The sequence below is a fragment of the Triplophysa dalaica genome, chromosome 11, assembly GCF_015846415.1.
Source record: "Triplophysa dalaica isolate WHDGS20190420 chromosome 11, ASM1584641v1, whole genome shotgun sequence".
NCBI lineage: Eukaryota > Metazoa > Chordata > Actinopteri > Cypriniformes > Nemacheilidae > Triplophysa > Triplophysa dalaica.
This window is the reverse complement of record NC_079552.1, coordinates 9205892-9224153: the sequence shown is the minus strand read 5'-3', so window position 1 is coordinate 9224153 and position 18262 is coordinate 9205892. Positions and strand designations below refer to the sequence as shown.

Sequence of the window (18262 nt, the reverse complement as noted above, 5' to 3'; positions counted from 1 at the left end):
AATAACTTCCAAAGTGTGTCTATAACATGATTCCCCCATGTGGGCTACTTGAAAATTGACCTTTGGCCCATTTCCCAGCATTCACCTGGACTGTGTACATCAGTGCGCCGTGCTCGATCCCACAGCAGGAAGTGACAGAACAGCAGATAAAAGAGGCAGGAGGTATTTGCAGAGGGAGGGGCCGAGAGGGAGCCGAGGGAGGGATCAAAAGACTGAAGCATCAGGCTGAAAGAGTTTAGCTGGTGGGGAGGGAGGGTTCAGTACTCAAGTTGCCAGTGAGTGTCATAGTGTGAGCCTTTGTACTACTGACTCTCTGGAGAAGCGTTGTGTGCTGATACACACTTCCTGGGACTAGCAGAGTTGTCCTCGGAAAGGACACGGATCTGTAGCAGTGCAGGGGCTGAGTCAGGAGTCTGGGGAGGAGAGTGGAACACAGGCACGGCAGCAGCATGTGTTGCGGCATGTTTGTGTCTTTGCCCGGCTGAACCACAACACGCACACGTCTCTGCTGACGCTCTCTTGAGTGCTGCACTGTGAAGCTGCAGAGTTCTCTTGCGAATGTGTGTGACTTTTCAGTCAAGGTGAGTTTGTGATTCATGTTGTTGTTTCTTTGAGCTGTAGGCTTGAGTTTTAAGTGTGGTTGTTTTTGTACAATTTAACAGAGCTCAAAATGTGAACTGTGGTACTCGTGTACACCAAGATATTGAAGTATTGGGTTGAACTTTGTTTGGTAAGAACTGGCTTTTAACAACATTTTTATACACTTTGTTAATCATTGATTGTGGTGTTGGAGATATATAACACCATCAATAAGTGCAGAATGGTTTTACATGCAAACATTTCACTATGTCAAACCTTAAGGCTTTTATATACTTTGTCATGTATGTGTATTCCACAACTATCTGGAAGTTTAGTGTTGGGCTCATAGAATTTCCATGGCAACCGGTAGCCTTACATAAGCAGGATCTACAATAGTTAACAACAGGGATTTACTGTAGTTGAGGACAATGTGGTCTGTTAAAGGGCCAGGGTAAATGGGGTGTGCTTTTCATGACCACTCATCCTGGAGGTCAAAGGACAAAGGCAGTGACCCTTTAAAAAAAAGACAACTGTTGTTTAGGGTAACTTTTCTTTAAGCATGGCCTCTGTATATCATACGTATCGACCTACAGGAGTGTAGATCTCATCTTATTTCAGCCTAAACACTTGATCAACTGACAGACCTAGTTCAGTAAATGTGATTAACAGTCACTTGTGTGCTCATTGATGTTGTTTAGGTCTTCAATATAAGTTCAGAGCAGAAACAGGAAACAGGAAACTGTGGAACATGAACTCTAGCGTGAGAAAGAAGATTATTTACAAATAGTATACTGAAGGTGTGAAGAAATGTTTTACAGTACTGAATGAGCACAGTATTATATTCTTGAAATGACCTGGTAATAACAATATATTGTATGATCCTTTAAGACAAATAAGGCGTAATGAGATTTTGACATTCCTTAGATTTGAAAATGATGTATTGTTACACATTTTTGAAATGTGAGATAAACCCTTCGGCTAATGTACATCATTTCAGAATGTAATGACAGCATGCATTCAAGGCATGGACTTTGCAAGTTTGTGCCACATCCGATAGTCTGTGTTATCATACTTTGATATTGTTCCAAAGAACGACTTTATTTGCTTTTATGAAAGCAATTCATTCTGACCTTGTGTACAAAGACACGAATGTGGTAAATGTCACAGATTCATTTAGTGAACCAGAAGTCTCCCACCATATTAATGTGTATTACATTTACGCATTTGGCAGACGCTTTTAATCAAAGCGACTTACATTGCATTATCCTATACATTTATACATAGGTATGTGCAATCCTCTGGGATCGAACCCACAACCTTGCGTTGTCAACGCATTGCTCTTACCACTGAGCTACAGCATAGTTTTCCGGTCCGAGAGTGTGTAAAGAAATTTTAAGGTTGATGGAAGAATTCTGGAATCGTCCAGCAGGTACTAGGTCTCAGTTTGTTTGCAATCCATGTGAGGAAGAGAGTAGGAATACAGCAATACAACACAGGGATTGTTCCTGTGTGAGAAGGCACTTTTCTTCTCAAGTGTTGCTGTTATTTTGTGGAAAATAGAAATAGTGGAAAAAGTCATTCCAGCCAGCCACCTGTTACTATTAAACATTACTGATATTTCAAGGCCTTGCATTTATTCCTGATTTGGTGAACAAATTAAAACCGTATTAATGGAACCCGTCCCTTCTGGTCTGTCTGCTGTTGGGAGAGGATGTTTAATTTAATACTGTGTGCCTGATTTGAATTGAGTGATGTTTGCGCTCAGAAAAGCCTGGGAATGCTGTTAATATTAGTGAAGTGAAAGCTCGATTTTGGGTGAATTATATAACACATAACCCGAGGCAGGGGCAGTATAATGCATGTGTGTATAGAGTGTGTACAGTGCTCAAAGATGATGGAAACGATCTATGGATGAGGGGTTTCTGTGTAATGCACCTCTAATGTAACTTTGTTCCCGAGCACCTGAAACATGATCCTCTTTAGTTCTAAAAAGACTCGACTTTGAATCGTACCGTCTTTCAACGTGTTTGTGTTTTTACGGGTTTAAGGGAGTTTTTCCTTACAAAGTATTTATTACACAAGTGAAAGAAAAAGAATATCTCAGACTCTAGCGATGTGTGATGTCATTTTCATGCTGATCTAGTTGAAACTTTTAACCAGTATCAAGTCTTTGAAGTGATGTGTATATTTTAGATTCTTTTATTAAGTCACACTTTTAAGTCTCTTCAGTCCTGCATTTGACAGTCATTTTTACAAGCACAAATATTACATGTAGTTTCTTTGTCTACTGATGAGGTCATAAGACAAAATGTTTAATAATTATAGAACAATTAACTTAAAGTAGTTTTAGATAAAGTGTCGCAATAACATGTTGTCTTTCTTCATGCTTGTTTTGGAGGTTTGGTATTTAAATGAATGCAATCATCCATGTGGTGTCTCTAGACATTTAATCTGCAATTAGGTGTTTAGGTGTCTGTTTGGCTGAATAAGGCTGATATCTAAGATCATTTGTAAAGTAGCAGTAAAACCTGTTTCCACATTAATTTATGTCCTTGTAAGAAGGCAAATGTGTTTGAACAGAACTGAGTCACAGTTTGGGATAGAGAATAAGTCGTAAACTTGTAAAAGATTTGTCTAAACGTAGCCTACTGAATGACAAATGATCAGGGTGTGTAGTCAAGCTCAGTTTTTATTGACATGGCAGGTGCGTTTTCTCTGAGCACTAATGTGTGTGTGACTGTGAAGAAATTGTAATTATTGTAATTGTGCAAGTATATAAAGTAAGTAATAAAATAATTTGAACAACTAAGTGTTAGGGGAACATTTTTAGGTCCATGCTGCCGGTTGATTTACTGATCTCGGTAACACTGAACCTAAAGGCTGATTCAAAAACGGAGCCCTGCTGCACCAGACCACAGTCTAAACAGTTTTTATTGCTTTTCCCAGGCTGCAGTCCACACTGACAGGGTGAGACCAGATAACGAAAAGTCTAACGGTGGTGAGAACGGACCCGTCCATACGGACACAGCTGCAGCGGAGCCACAGGTGTCTGATGAAGAAGACAAGGAGCGTAAACGGGAAGAGGAAGATAAAGAAGAGCTTGAGTTTCCTCATGATCTGCTGCCCAGCATAGACCTCAGCACCGAGCTCAATCTCACCTGGGGAACCTCACTTGGGTAAACATCATTCATCTTTTACTGCTTTTGAATCTCCGAACTACTCCCTGCTGGGAAAGTTGGATGCTGTTTTTTTCAACACGGTAGTCTAAAGTTGTACAGCTAACCCTGGTCCAAGGAACAGCTACTAGCTTAAACTGGATTTTTTAGTTGCTTATGTACGTAGAGCAACGTGTGTAAGATCGGCACTGACGTCACCTTAGAATTGTAACCAGATACTTTAGGGCAAGTTTCAACAGGATAACTGATTCTTTTGAAATGCAAATCTTTCCACCCAGTTGTATTTTGCATAGACATGAACTCTAGAAAGATAAAACATTTATTAAAATAAATAAAGATAAAACAGATTATATTGGTGGCTGCTTTAATTTGATACATTTCAAATTACATATTTGAAACGTAAAACTACATAGTAGATCATTCTGATACTTACTCAGTTCTGTCTCACCTTGACCTTACTCTCTATTAGTGTTTCACAATCACAGCAAAATGCAGAATGTTCTCTCGTCTTTATTCTCTTCCTTGTAGGCTACTTTGTCTGGATAAACACGGAGTGAATTTCCATTAATGTCTGACTCATTTCAATGGAAATTTTGACTGAATACACATTTGGCATGACTACAGAAGACCTTGCCAGTTGTTAAAGAGTACATATTACGAGGTCATGTAAATTACATTTCATGCAGTGTGTAATGTTGCCGTGTGTGAATGTAAGCAGTTTGCCAAGTTACATTTACATTTAGTCATTTACCAGACATTTACAACACTACATATAGTCCCTGTCTACGTTTTTCTATAGACTACCCGCAAAAATTTTACTCTTCACTGTATAGCTCGTGAGCCTCGTTCACTGTAGACCAATCATAGCAGACTAGACCATCTGACCAATCAGATCAGAGTAGGCTAGCGGAAAGGAGGGGATTAAACGAATGTCAAGAAGTAAGGTAAGAATAACTAATTAAATAGTGCTTTTAGACCTCGTATGTACGTAAACTTGGTGTTGGACACTACATAAAGGAAAATAGACCTTAAAAATCAAGTAATATTGTAATAATATACTCCACTGACTATATTTTCTATATAAAGATAATGCACCTGATTAAAAGATCCATTATTATATATTATTATCTTATCATATCATTTATATAAGTTTTTAATTTTGAATTAGGAATAGTTAAAACAACAACTACATACAGGAGTCTTAGAAATCTCCAAGCAATGCCAAACAATTCATTAAATTAAATGGAAATAAACCATTAAAGAATAGCATGTTTGGACAATTGAAAAATTAAAACATTTATAAGATGGCCTGTACATTCTGTATACATTTCCCAAATCAGTATTCTGTCTTTTTATCCAAAGATTCTTTTACTTGAGAATTTATAAACATATTATAACGGAATGTTTTGTGTTAGTTACGTTAGTAAGTTACGTTAGTTGTGTAAGAAATAAACATTTCTTACTGTTTAACACAATTTAAGTAAATTTATCTTGTTTTAGGGATTTTTTTATTTTTATTATTAAATATATTTAAGAATAGTACTGTACTAAATTTACTTGAAAGCCAAAAAGAAGTTCCGCTCAATAAAGTTTTTCTAGAGTGGTGTAACCAACTCTTCATTGACATACAACAAGTTCATTAATCATTTCTAGAATCAGAGCTGTGATTTTTCTCACAAAGTATTGTCTTACTGAATAAGCTGTTACTTATAAGTGGACTCTTTGCGTTTTCAGCTCTATCAGTCATTTAATCCTCCAGGAAAAGCCTGAGGTTTAATGAATTAAGTGGCTCATGTTCGACTTATCTGTCTGTGTAGCAGTACGCAGGTGAGCTCAGATGATATGAAGAATGGAACGGTGGCACAGAATTGCACTGCCAACCCTCTGCTGGCAGGCTTACAGCACTACATGGAGGCCAGTCCGCCTGTAGTGGGCCTCATGAAGAGGTAACAGAGACATCATGAAAATGGGGACAGAGAGATACCAGATAGAGAGTCTACGTTACAAATAAATCATTAAATATATTTATTCATAAATTTGTTTAGATAGGGTAATATCTCTACCTCCATTTCGTGTGGCTGTTGATGTGGCATTGGTTTGCTGAAGTGGCTTGGAGTATTTTTTCTGGACATGTTTGAAAGTTGAGCTGGTTTGCTGTGAACTGCTGTTTTTGTTGGTTTGTGACTTGGACAGCTGCAGTGGCTCATTAACACACTTGCATGAGGTGAAAGTGTTTGGCTTATCAGATTTTTCTACAGCGTGATGGAGATGTCCTCCTCTACAGGAAACTGCGTTTGAGTGTGGTGTGTGCGGTTGTTTTGTGGACGTTTTCAGACTGTGTCAAGACCCGAAACACACACTGATTCCTGGAAACAACACTGATGATGTGTCCAAGGTCGTGCATCAGAAGATGTTTCTGTAAACTATATGTTTATAATTTTTTGTTGGTTTTACATTGTGCTCCTACTCACTGAAAGGGTATACGTCTTTTTTGTTCTACTTGATTTACGCCGCCTGACCACACATAAGGGAGTGGTTCAGTAATTCATCCACGCATATGCCAAAAGGCCTCAGGTTTTATAGCATACACACATACACGCATAAGTGCAATAACTTACACTGCAGCACAGCTGCCTCACTTTCCAGTCATGCCAGAATATGGCTTTAAACTTTTTTCTGAATAGGAGTGGCAGCCAGTCAAAATCACCAATCAAAATCAGACAAGATGGCGTGGTTGAATCTGCTCTGATGTACTGTACAGTATTTTATCAATCTGACAGCTCACATGACATTCGTGGGCCAACCAGAGCGTGTGGCTTTTTTCTCCTCACCTTTGTTTCCCTTTGGGGGGTGAGGATGATTGATAGATTTTTAGTTGAAAATGACAGCCAGAAATGTTAGGTAAGCAGGCACGGGAGAAGCACATTGAGGTGAGACAGCAAAGGCAGTGTGGGGAAACCAGAGCTGTCATATTACATCAGCTGTAACTGTTTTATATGAATTTTGATCACTGACTGTGTTTAGGTTCTGAAACATTAGTTACTTTAGTCATAGTGATTCTCTAGGCTCTAAAGTGTCTGCTGTAATAAGTGTTAAATGTAGATTTTGTGAGTTTTTGGATTGCTGCTGTAATTATAGGTAATTTGTTAATGGATGATAAAGGCACTGATGCGTTAACCTTGTTCTGACACAGCATGTGGTTTTATGCCTGAATGATCTTAGAGTAAGATTTCCGCGAAGCCTCTTACAAAGTAAGCTACTCACATTTAAACCTTTTAAAGTGATTTAGAAATATGAAGCTTTCAGAATGTTGATTATAATTGGACTGAAAATGACACATGATTGCCAATGATTTGTGCTTTTCAAGAGCGGGCAAACTTGAAATAGGGAAATGAAGTTGTGTACCTAATCAAAGATTGAGATTGTGAGTATGCTGTGCTTGTTTAAAAATAATATTTTAAGGCTGTGTGTTTGGTTTTCTGGCATTTTAATGCGTTTACTTTTGCCCTTGCATGAACCCTCATCCGGTCTCATCCGGAGTGTTTGGCTCGGTGTGAAATACTGAATGTTCTCACATCAGTTTCATTGTAACTTCTCCAACGCTCTCTTTTGGTGCACCCTCAATAGCTGTGATGCCGACCAAGTCTGTACTGCGAGCCCATCAGAGCCCGAAGTCCAGTTATCAAGCACAGCTTTGGAAAATGTTCCATCCTTTAAACCTTTGGCGGCAGTGGATTACGAACTTGAAGAAGCTTTTAAGGAATGTGAGAACCAGATGGCTGTACTTGGCATGTCCTCCTGTGAAGACACCTGGACTCCAGGTGATGTGGACCTAGGCTGCTCCGTAGCCCTGCCTGACATTGAGGAGGAAAAGAAACAAATTGAGAAGATTGAAGTCAAAACGGATGCTGGCTTGTCTTCTTTCAAACTTGAATCTCATTTAGGTTGCCATGGAAGTGATGGAGCACACAAAAATGACTCATTGGCAAGTGACGAGGAAGTGTTTAGCTTTAGAGATTATGTACTGGGAAAGAAGGAAACTATTACAGGTGCTGTCAGAACTGAGGATATAGTGGGTTGTGTCACAGAAAACCACAGCGAGGAATCTAGTCAAGTGTTAGACTCAGAACAGCAAATAAAACCAGAGACAATAATAGACAAAGGTGAGAACATACCAAATCAAGAATTGATAGATAGCATGCGTACAGGTACACAAACTATTTCAGAAATGCAAACACGTATCAAGTATCAATCGATACAAGATGTATGTTCTGTGAAATACACCCAAGAGGCCGAGAGCACGGAGGGATTCAAAGATTCAGACAGGATTTACTTTAATGATCCAATAGCCGCTCAAGAGGCAAATCCTGTGAACGAAGAACTAATGAGCTCAGATGCACAGATTCACAACACAGATGAAGACATAAGAATAGATCCACACAGTCATTTCATAAGTGACTCAGCCACGCTTACTGATAAACACACTTGTGAAACATTGTTTATCTTAGAACCAAAAATAATCACTCAACCAAACATACAGAAACACATGGAGTCAGGGACACAGAGGCAGAGCGAACAAAAAGAAACAAATACAGAAGTAGAATCAATTTCAACCCATCGAAGAAAGGAATTAGTTCTCCCCGAACAGCTGAGCGCTGAGGGTAAACAGCCCATTTGCTTACCATCACCAGAACCTGACACTCACCAAGCTCATCTTTCCCAATCTGGGACTCCACCTGTCCCGATACGCCGCTCCCCAGAGGTGCTTGAGCAACACGATGACCGGGACGGCACAGATGGTCTCTGCAAATCAATATCAGACAAAGAAAAAACACATCACAACCACGGTTCGATCGGGGAAGTCAAACATGAGAAAAATGTGTCCGTTGCATCTGCTGTTGTGATTGATTTTGCCCGAGCTAACTCTGCCTGTGAACATGAGCCCACAGGGAGTCGTGAATTACTAGAATGGAGGAAAGGACCTCCTTCAGGCAGCAGGGCAGACGTGCTCACGCCAGTGCGGGGGAATTCACACTCGCCAAGCCGAGCTGGTGCAGGAAAAGAGGAGGAAGAGAGTGCATTTGAACAAATTTCAGCAGAATTTGCTGGCAATGCGTGGTTACGAGGAACACCCACGAAGCTAGAAAAGATAGAATGCGAGAGAGAGAAGAGAAGTGATGCATACCGAAATGGTGCAGAGAGAGAATCAGCAGTGATAGTTTCGGACCTGCTGCAAGCAGATGAGATCTTAAAATCAGAAAGAACATCGAGTGAAATCACAGTCGAGCAGGAGCACAACTGCCTCATTTTTCCACAGATTAGTAGCTCACCTGTTCAGCGAGTGGAAGAGAAAGTAGAGAGCTGTGACAGCAGAATGCCACACAACTCATCGGAGAGTGAGGAGAAGGGAGGGGGGCTGCCGATCGTACTCTCACCAGTCGGAGATGAGAATAGTGTCTCAGTCGGCACAGAGGACAAAACCCTGGTCACCATTTCCTCTGCAGGCATCCTGGGAACGTTTGAGTGGAAGGCTGGGAGCTCTCGGTCGACAGAGAGAAAGGGAGAAGGGAGCGAAGAGGAGGGGAAAGGCGGAGCACAGAACGTAGCACACGCCGAGACGTGTACATCCCACAGCATCACAGCATCGGCAATACAAAGTGAGTGTCATCTCATCCCTGGTGTCACAGATAATGCATCATCTGCCCTGACCATCAAAAGAACAAACGACTGCGACTCCATCAACCCACCCCACCCTCCCTCCCACTTAAACACCACGGAAAGAGAAGCGCAGAGAGAGGGAGAGGCTTGTTTGAATCGGAGCACAAGTGCATCAGGAGACGACTTGACAAGAAGCGATAGATCACCTCCACCACCACTCTCTTCTGAAAGTGAAGTTTTCATAGCGCAAGCCAGCGATCAACAGGTACAGAAAGCTTCACAAACTGGAGACACGAACGGTGACATATCCATCAAGACAGAAACAGTAAGTCCAACATCCCTTAAGCCACAGCCAGAGATGAAGAACATCAATGAAATGGCTGTCAGCCTGGAAGGACATGCATCAAAAAGCGACCGGTCTTTTGGGGATGAAAAGGATAAAATATTAAAATGCCAATTGACTGAATGTGCATCTTTGCCCCCTCTGATGGTGTTTGAGAGACTACGTCACCCAGTTAAAGAGACAAGCTTCAACTTTGAAGGTTTCCTTAACACCAACAAACCACCATCGACCCCAGGCCAACCGCAAAACAAAGAGGGAAATGAACCAGGAGCCAAGAACGAACCGGTTGTCTCTGAGGAAAAAGAGAACAAGGAATATTTCCAAAAGCAGGAAGAAAAGAAACAAGCAGAAATTATCTGTAATGAGCCGAAAGACTGCAGAGATGAGGGGAAAACCCCTCAGGAGCAGAATGAGACTACTGAAGATATTTGTGTTATAATGGGTAGTTCTGACGAAAGTGGAGAAGTGACAGACACCACCAAAGACCATCCAGCTGCAGGTGAGAGTGTCAGCATTTCTAATACAAAGCCTGTGCGTTGTGAAATTCTGAAAGAAGTTGAAAAAAGTAAAGAGAAGAAGCAGGAAAATGCAGAATATTCCAATGTTACTCAGATCAGTCCAAAAGATGTGAATGAGTCAGCATCCACTGACAAGAATAGTGATATACTACAAGATGTTTCATTACAAGAGAATAGAAGTTGTGAGGACAGCACCTCTGTGGATTGCGTGGGATCCAATATCGCTGTATTTGATGCGGATGAACAGAAACATACAGAAGTGCTGCTCACAGCTACATCAATGAATGAAGAGAAATGTGTTTTGGCTGAAACAGGTGATATAGAAAAAACAAGCCAGGAGCATAAGTTGAACCCGGAACTGCATGCATCTGAAGATGAGCCACAGGTAAAAACAACCTACATGTCTTCAGAAGCAGCCTTTGCCTTAGACACCGATAGCACGGACCAGTGCATAATAAATACTATGTGTTTATCTCAACCAAACCAGAAATCAAACACAGAACAGCCTGCTACAACCTCAGGGATGCAAATTCTGCCTACAGCACATGAATACACAGACAAACTGCCCTGTCACACTGAATCACAGCTGAATGATAAAATGATGACAAGCGCTGCATCGGATGCTGACGACAAAACCGTCCCTTCTCCTGCGGTGGAGACTTCAGTCAGCACAAAGAGATCCTTCCTCAAACAGCACACAAAGCACTACCAGTGATGCCAGGGATGTGTCTGTCATTGTACTAAGGACTCCAGGCCCACTGCTGAGTCATTGCGAATCCATTATTGACGGTGATATAGCTTTAGCAGGAGCTGGGGAGCCATGCAGAATGGACAGTGTATGTGATTCCCATACAGATGTTGTAAAGGATATTAAAGGGGACAGAATTGATCAACTGTGTAATGCAAATGAAGAGATGGTGAGACAAAATGCATATTATCTCCCACATACTGTTGGTGTCTCCATGCAGGAAATTTCAGCTTCATGTGGATCACGTCTGTTTACGGGTGATAGACCAGAAGAGGGATGTGGTTCATTGCTAGAGTCACAGAGTCCAGAAGTAGATGAAAATGCAAAGGACATTAGAGATTTGGATGTTGTTTTAAAAGGAAAGAAAGATTTAAATTCTGAACATGAAAAAGATTTAAGTGGAGTTCCTATGAATAGTATAACAGTGGTCAGCACAATAGTTCAAGGCAAGCAAACTAGTCAATCTCATCTCTGTGATAATGAAAATGTTGAATACAAACCAGCTGTTACATTACTGTCAGATCCTCCCTCTGGTCATGTAAGCTCAACATCATTACTCAGCGAATTACAGTCTATCACCAATATGCAAAACTCTTCAATAGAGCCAAGCTCCTTTGAAACTACCTGTGCTCATGATTCACTTCATTCTCAATGCGCTTCAACAACACAGAAAACTCCCAGTGAGGACATCAAATGCGATTTGCGTGTTACACAGAACAGGCCCCATACGCCTGAGGAACGTGCTATTCATGTGTCTCCAGACGATGAAGAAATCATTCAAGGTACAACTGAAGGATTCATGCCGGTGATTGGAGGAGAGGAGAACAAGAAATGTATGCAGGAACCTCAGGGACGAAAACAAATTTCCTGTGCATTAAGTGAGTTTAATGACATTGAGGAAGTTGGAAAGCTGCAAAACAATAGGAAGGAGTCAGCAATGACAGAACAAGCGGAAAAGACATGCAGTAAGCAGGAGGACAACAAAGATGATGCAGATACATTTCATAAACAGGATGAAACTACTGGCAAGCCTGGACAACATGTTGATGAAACAGAAGCACAGAAACAAGAGTTAATTAAAGTGATGTCGAAAATGACTTTAGTGAAGAAAAACAATTGCATCAAACCATTCAAAGTGACAAAATGCAGGAGGGGAACAAGGATGATGCACATACATTTCAAGAACAGGAGGAAATTGCTGTGAAACCTGGAGAACATGTTGATGAAACCGAAGAACAAATACAAGAGTTAATAGAAGTGGATGTTGAAAATGACTTAAGCAAGGAAAAACAATTACATCAAACCATAACAAGTGAAAAAATGCAAGAGGACAGCAAGATGATGCACATACATTTCAAGAACAGGAAGAAGTTACTGTGAAACCTGGGGAACATGTTGTTGAAACCGAAGAACAGATACAAGAGTTAATAGAAGTTTGTGTTGAAAATGACTTTAGCCAAGAAAAACAATTACATCAAACCAATAAAGGTGAAAAAAGGCAGGAGGACAAGAAAAATGATGCAGATATATTTCATGAACAGGCTGAAGCTACTGGCAAGCCTGGACAACATGTTAATAAAACAGAAGCACAGAAACAAGAGTTAATTAAAGTGGATGTCGAAAATGACTTTAGTGAAGAAAAACAATTACATCAAACCATTCAAAGTGACAAAATGCGGGAGGGGAACGAGGATGAATCACATACATTTCAAGAACAGGATGAAATTGCTGTGAAACCTGGAGAACATGTTGATGAAACCGAAGAACAGATAAAAGAGTTAACAGTGGATGTTGAAAATGACTTAAGCAAGGTAAAACAATTACATCAAACCATAACAAGTGAAAAAATGCAAGAGGACAGCAAAGATGATGCACATACATTTCAAGAACAGGATGAAATAACTGTGAAACCTGGAGAAAATTTTGATGAAACAGAAGCACAGAAACAGGAGAAAGTCAAAAATGACTTAAGCGAAGGAAAGCAACTATATCAAACCATTCAAAGTAAAAAAATGCAATCTAATCCTGTTTCTGATTCTGTGGTTACCTCAGAAGGGTGTATGGAGGAGGACCTGTGTTTTAAAGAAGAACCATGTGTAAAAACTCATCAAGCTTTGAGCCAGTCAGATGTGTTCTTTTCACAGTCCCAAGAGAACCATCAGCAACTGATGTTTATGGCCGCCTCAGACGTAGAACTAGATATGAAGGGGACTACGGATAAAAGAAACAGTTTAGCAAATGCTGAGGCTGATAATTATGGAGATGCTGAGGCTAGTGAAAAGCAAGACGAAGTGATTGTGTGCAGTACACCAGAGGCTCAAAGTTCTGTAAACAACACATCAGAGAGTTTCACACTGTTAGAAGGTAATACAAGAGGTTATATAATCGACATTACATGTCCACAGAATGAAGAGCAGAGTGTTCAAACAGCAGATCTCAGTGGTGAGAACCGCCCATTTCCTATTTGCAGTGAAAGCAGCTTGAGAGAAAACACAAACCTAACAAAGCAGGTAGTAAAAGAAGAGAATGAATTGGTGTCATTGGCTTCTGAAAATACAGAAAATGAGGACAAGGAAGCTACAGAGGAAAAAGATCCTCATGTCTTAGCATCACAGGAAAGTGAGAGTAAACTTGAGGAATGTATCAACTCACAGAATCTATGGAACGAAATCCCTGATGCCAAGAAAGACTCTGAACAGCCTGTAAAACATAGAGACGGGTTCCCTAAGTGTCCCAGAATCTCACACCATGAAGCGGGACAAAAAACAGAAGAGCAGTGTTTTAGCTCGGTTACCCATGGAGACACTGAGATCAGATCTGATTCACAAAATGATGTTGGACAGATTCAAGAAACTTCTACGTTTCAACCAAAGGAGGACTCAGATATTCAGCCCTCCGATGGGCAGCTTTCCACAATCGTAATCCCTGATTCTGCCTCTGTGCTTTCGGAAAATATTAAAGATGAAAAGAGACAAGTGTGGATCAGGACTCTAGAGTTTCAGGAAGTCTATGTTTGTGGCACCCAGTGCAGCTCGTCGCATCTCCAAAATGCAGTTCTGAATCTGAGAAAACAGCACCAACAATAGATCAGCCTAATAAGAGTTTGTCAGAGCAAATCCCAGACTGTACCCAAAACACAGAGAAGCAGGATACACAGTGTACTAAACAGCAGCTTGCAACTTTAATAAATGTAGATCCTGAAAACACAATTGGTACTGTTAAATCAGAATGCACTGTTTTAAAGAAGACACAGCTGGCAGAGATAAATGATCTCAGGGAGAATAAGGAGGAAAATAAGACCATTGGAAAAAAGGATTACGTGGAAATGTCTGAGCGTGCAAAACTTAAGTCTTCAGTGTCTGTTGTTGAGGAGAGCAGATACAAAGATGAAGACAAACCGAGCAAGTTGTCAGGACTTTTGGATGAGCAATCTGTAGTTCTCAGGGATGGAGAAACCATCAGTAATGTAGACCTGACAAAAGAAGTTGCTGATGAGACACAGACAGAAATCAAACAGGCTACTGTCAATATGACATCATCGTGTCCCAATACATCTGTCTTTTCACCCAATGACTCCCAGGATTACCTTCAGCTCCCTTCTGAAGTTTCTCCAGAGTCTAGTCACCTGGCCACTACATCTTTTGTGCAATCTTTACCTCAAACAGCAACAGATATGGTCAACATTAAAAGTGATCAAAATCCTTACATAGCAGATAGATCTATTGAAGATAAAAGAGCTGTTTCCATCAAAAACAGAGTTCAGGACATTGAGGTTAAAGAGGAAAGCAGCAATGTGTCGGAAGGTGAAGATGGTTTGCTGGGTCCAGAACAAGTATCACAAGTTAAGAACAGTTTATACATCCAGTGTCCAGGTGTAATCTCTGTACCTGAGAGCTCATGTACAGTCAACTCTTTTAGATCTCTGAGCCAATCAGAACTCTCGGAAGAGGCAGAGGTCATGTCTCATATCATTCCAGAGCACAGAGATGAAACAACCTGTGGATCTTCAGAACACAGGTACTGCTGCTGATGTGATTTTGTGTATTTCAAAAGAGGGATAGAGGGGAAGAAAGTGGTCATTGTTTTCAAAGTATTTTCATTTTATGTCATTTTTCCAGTCCAGGTATAAAGTGTGAGACGTCTCAAGAGAGTTATTGTAGCGATTGCTTATGAACATGCGACATTTTGAGAAAAACAGAGCCAAGTGCAAGTTGTACAGCCTATTATCTCCTGAGAGTGACCTCAATAGTGACATCAACTCGTGCCCTTTTGTGTCAAGAATGAATCCTTTCATACCCACGCACATTGGGCTTCTTATGTTTGAGAACGCATGCACTTACATACGCAGAGGCTGTACATTTCTGATAGGTTCTTTGTTTTGGAACAAACACTGAAGATATATTAATCTGTTCTGCCTGTTTATCTTTTTTTTCCAGGCCACTTGGGACCCTCAGTTTGTATCAAGCCGAACCAGAATTCAAAACTCCTACTGAGGAAGGTTTCCCCCCTTTGCCTGAGAGTTTTTCACCGGAGATCGAGGATAATTTTCCACCTGTACCTGAGAGTTTTTATCCTGAGATCGAGGATAATTTTCCACCTGTACCTGAGAGTTTTCCACCTGAGAACGAGGACAGTTTTCCCCCTGTGCCAGATATTTTTCCCCATGAGATCGAGGACCATTTCCCCCCTGTGCCAGAGAGTTTTTCCTTTGAGAATGAGGAGAATTTTCCACCTGTGACTGAGGAGCCAGAAGAATCATCAGACTGCAGGTAAGACCAAGTGTTGCCGATAGACTAACCACATTTGATGTAAGTGCCTTCAAGTAAATGCAGTATGTTTAGAGTAACATTCTGGTTGGATCTGACTTCACCTAAAAGTGAACCATGTCGTGAGTTGAAAAGGTTAACCTATCTACAACCTCAGTTAGCTTGTGGTTGCCAAGGAAAGGGTCTGATAATTATCTATTTTTTATAATATTCCCCAGTCTCTCTTCAGTCTATATCTGCTCTGCTCTAGCCGGCACATAGCAGATGAAAGTGGACCATTTGCTGCCTGTCAATCACAGCTGTTAGCTTAGCTCCTCATTTACAAAGACACGCTGGAGCCACAAAGACCGATCAAGAGGAAGAGACTCTGCGACCTATTCTTGCCCCAGAGTCCCCACTCTCGTTTGCTTTCCACAGATGTGGGATAAAGGAATTTCGGCTGTTTCTGTGACTCTGTGTCTGCGCGTGTGCACATGTCTACTTAAACATGCGTTTGTGTTTGCTATTTGCGCCAACGCCCTCACATGAGGTCATAGCAAGAGGCCTGTCAGTCTGGAACAAAAGCCATAGTTCAGGGCCACTCCATTTGAGAATACAGTATTACTCTGTGCGAGGACAGAGAGTAGACCGACAGACATAAGATGAGAGAAAGAGAGAGCGAGGCAGTGTGGCAGTAATAACTGGCTGGTGACTAGAATTTTAAGTGCTGTGCCAAAAAAAATTGTCGCATGCTTAGTTTGTCAGGTGCTTATTCAGGCTATGGACTCTGGGTTCTTATCTTAGGTGAGTTCTTCTGTATATTTCCTTTGCTTTTTTATACAGTTTGACTGATGGTGTGAATTGCTTGGGAAAGGAGACATATACTGGTAGTCTCACTGGATTGGTGGGGTGCATATGAAAGACAGGAAGAAGGAAGCTTGTTCTCTCTCTTCATTTTGCTCGCTCACTCACTCAGTGTTTGTTTTGACAGTGTCAGACAACTGACGATAACGATTGCTTGGTTTTGACAGTTAATTAAATTCCAGCTTGGTAAGGAACAAAGTGCCATAGGCAAGTCAGGTCTGTCTCTATGGGTGTATTAAAGCTTGGCATCTAATAATTTGCAATAATTGTTTGTAACTGCCTTGTGACTCTGCAAAACCTCCCCACACCCATAATATAAATCCTTTAATCAATGTTATGTGAGTTTATTTCTTTTTTTCATAGTTATTTTAAATGTTCTTGAGAGATTTTATAATAAAATCGATTTACAGCTTGAAGCATGACTTTACAGCCTAAATGTTATAGTCGGGCTGGCTACCAGCTTTCCACAACTGTGAGTTAATATTATCTTGGTGGATAATTGTAACAATTGCAATAAATGCCTAAGCAGCTATTATATAGAGATTAATCTTAAATTTCATCAGTGAATACCAGAGGACTTTTTTGTAGATTTTAATTCCTTGGTGCTACCGCCACTCCCCACAACAGCTGCAACAATTATATAAGATTATATAATGAATGCATTTGTCTGCAAGTTTACTTCAGAGCTAATGTTGATTTTAATAGAGCTCACCACAAATGTATTAAATAGGTCATTTACAGCAGGCTTCTGACAGAAATAGGGTGGCTGAATATGTCACTACCAAACTATTTCATATCATTTAGTGATATTAGTTTAGTGACATTTAGTGTTTTAGCTTGATCCGATTAAAATCCACTTTTGACTGGAGCGAACGCAACTGTGGATGCGGTTGCTCCCAGAAGACAGCGAGGAAGATTGAGGGAAAGAGGGTTGGCTTGGAAACCATGTGATGCGTGACGAGAACCTAGCAACAGTTACTGTGGCAACAAGTGTTAGTCACAGCAATTATTCTGAGTTAAGGGAACACAGTTATTTTTAGAGAAGGCATTGACATGGGGCTTTTGATCAAAACCTTGCACAGTTTTACATGACAAGACAACAGGCCTTAATAATTGGAATCAAAAGAGAACAGTGTGACACAGCCCTTCAACAGCGGTTATTGTCTAACAACGCCTTAAATATACCTGTCAGTCCGTTTGATGGATTGCGTGTATATAGGGGTTTGAGATGCTGTGATATGGTGACTGTGCTAACAGTGGTGTCGTTGTTGATTTTATGGCTGATTATGGCAGTATCTCCCCTCTTTATTTACTGCAGGCTGTTTGCCATTAAAAACCTGTCGGGACTCATTCCTCCGAACACAGCTGCCCCCGGGAGATTAGATGTGTATTTGTGTTCATGTGCTCTTCCCATTAGACCCGGTACATTAGAAACTTAGTTGTGTACTTTAAAGACAGTTTTTTGCAACCTCTCTTTAAAGTAAACAGAAGCAGAGGAACCTGAAAGTTGTTTGCATGGAGCTGTAATTCTGCTTGTAATGTCTACAAGTGGCAAATGTTAGAATAGCCCAGTGCTATGTGCAGTTGTTTTGACTGTGCGGTAGAATGGGTCGTATTTTTAGTATGTGACA

At 40.7% G+C, this 18262-nt stretch overlaps 1 protein-coding gene across 12 annotated transcripts in view; it reads left to right on the top strand.

The window, feature by feature from the left end:
* Nucleotides 1–18262, top strand: part of tacc2 (transforming, acidic coiled-coil containing protein 2) — a 51024-nt gene that overhangs the window by 5699 nt on the left and 27063 nt on the right. For 9 of the 12 annotated variants that reach the window (XM_056760102.1, XM_056760101.1, XM_056760112.1 and 6 more), the window contains exons 1-2: nucleotides 14126–15039; nucleotides 15459–15791. In XM_056760102.1, the coding sequence (XP_056616080.1) occupies nucleotides 14348–15039; nucleotides 15459–15791 (1025 nt within the window). In that variant the 5' untranslated portion in view covers nucleotides 14126–14347. Of the gene's footprint in view, nucleotides 1–3525; nucleotides 3756–5578; nucleotides 5702–7382; nucleotides 11021–14125; nucleotides 15040–15458; nucleotides 15792–18262 lie in introns of those variants that run through there. The other 3 variants (XM_056760106.1, XM_056760107.1, XM_056760108.1) reach the window with 3 other exon arrangements.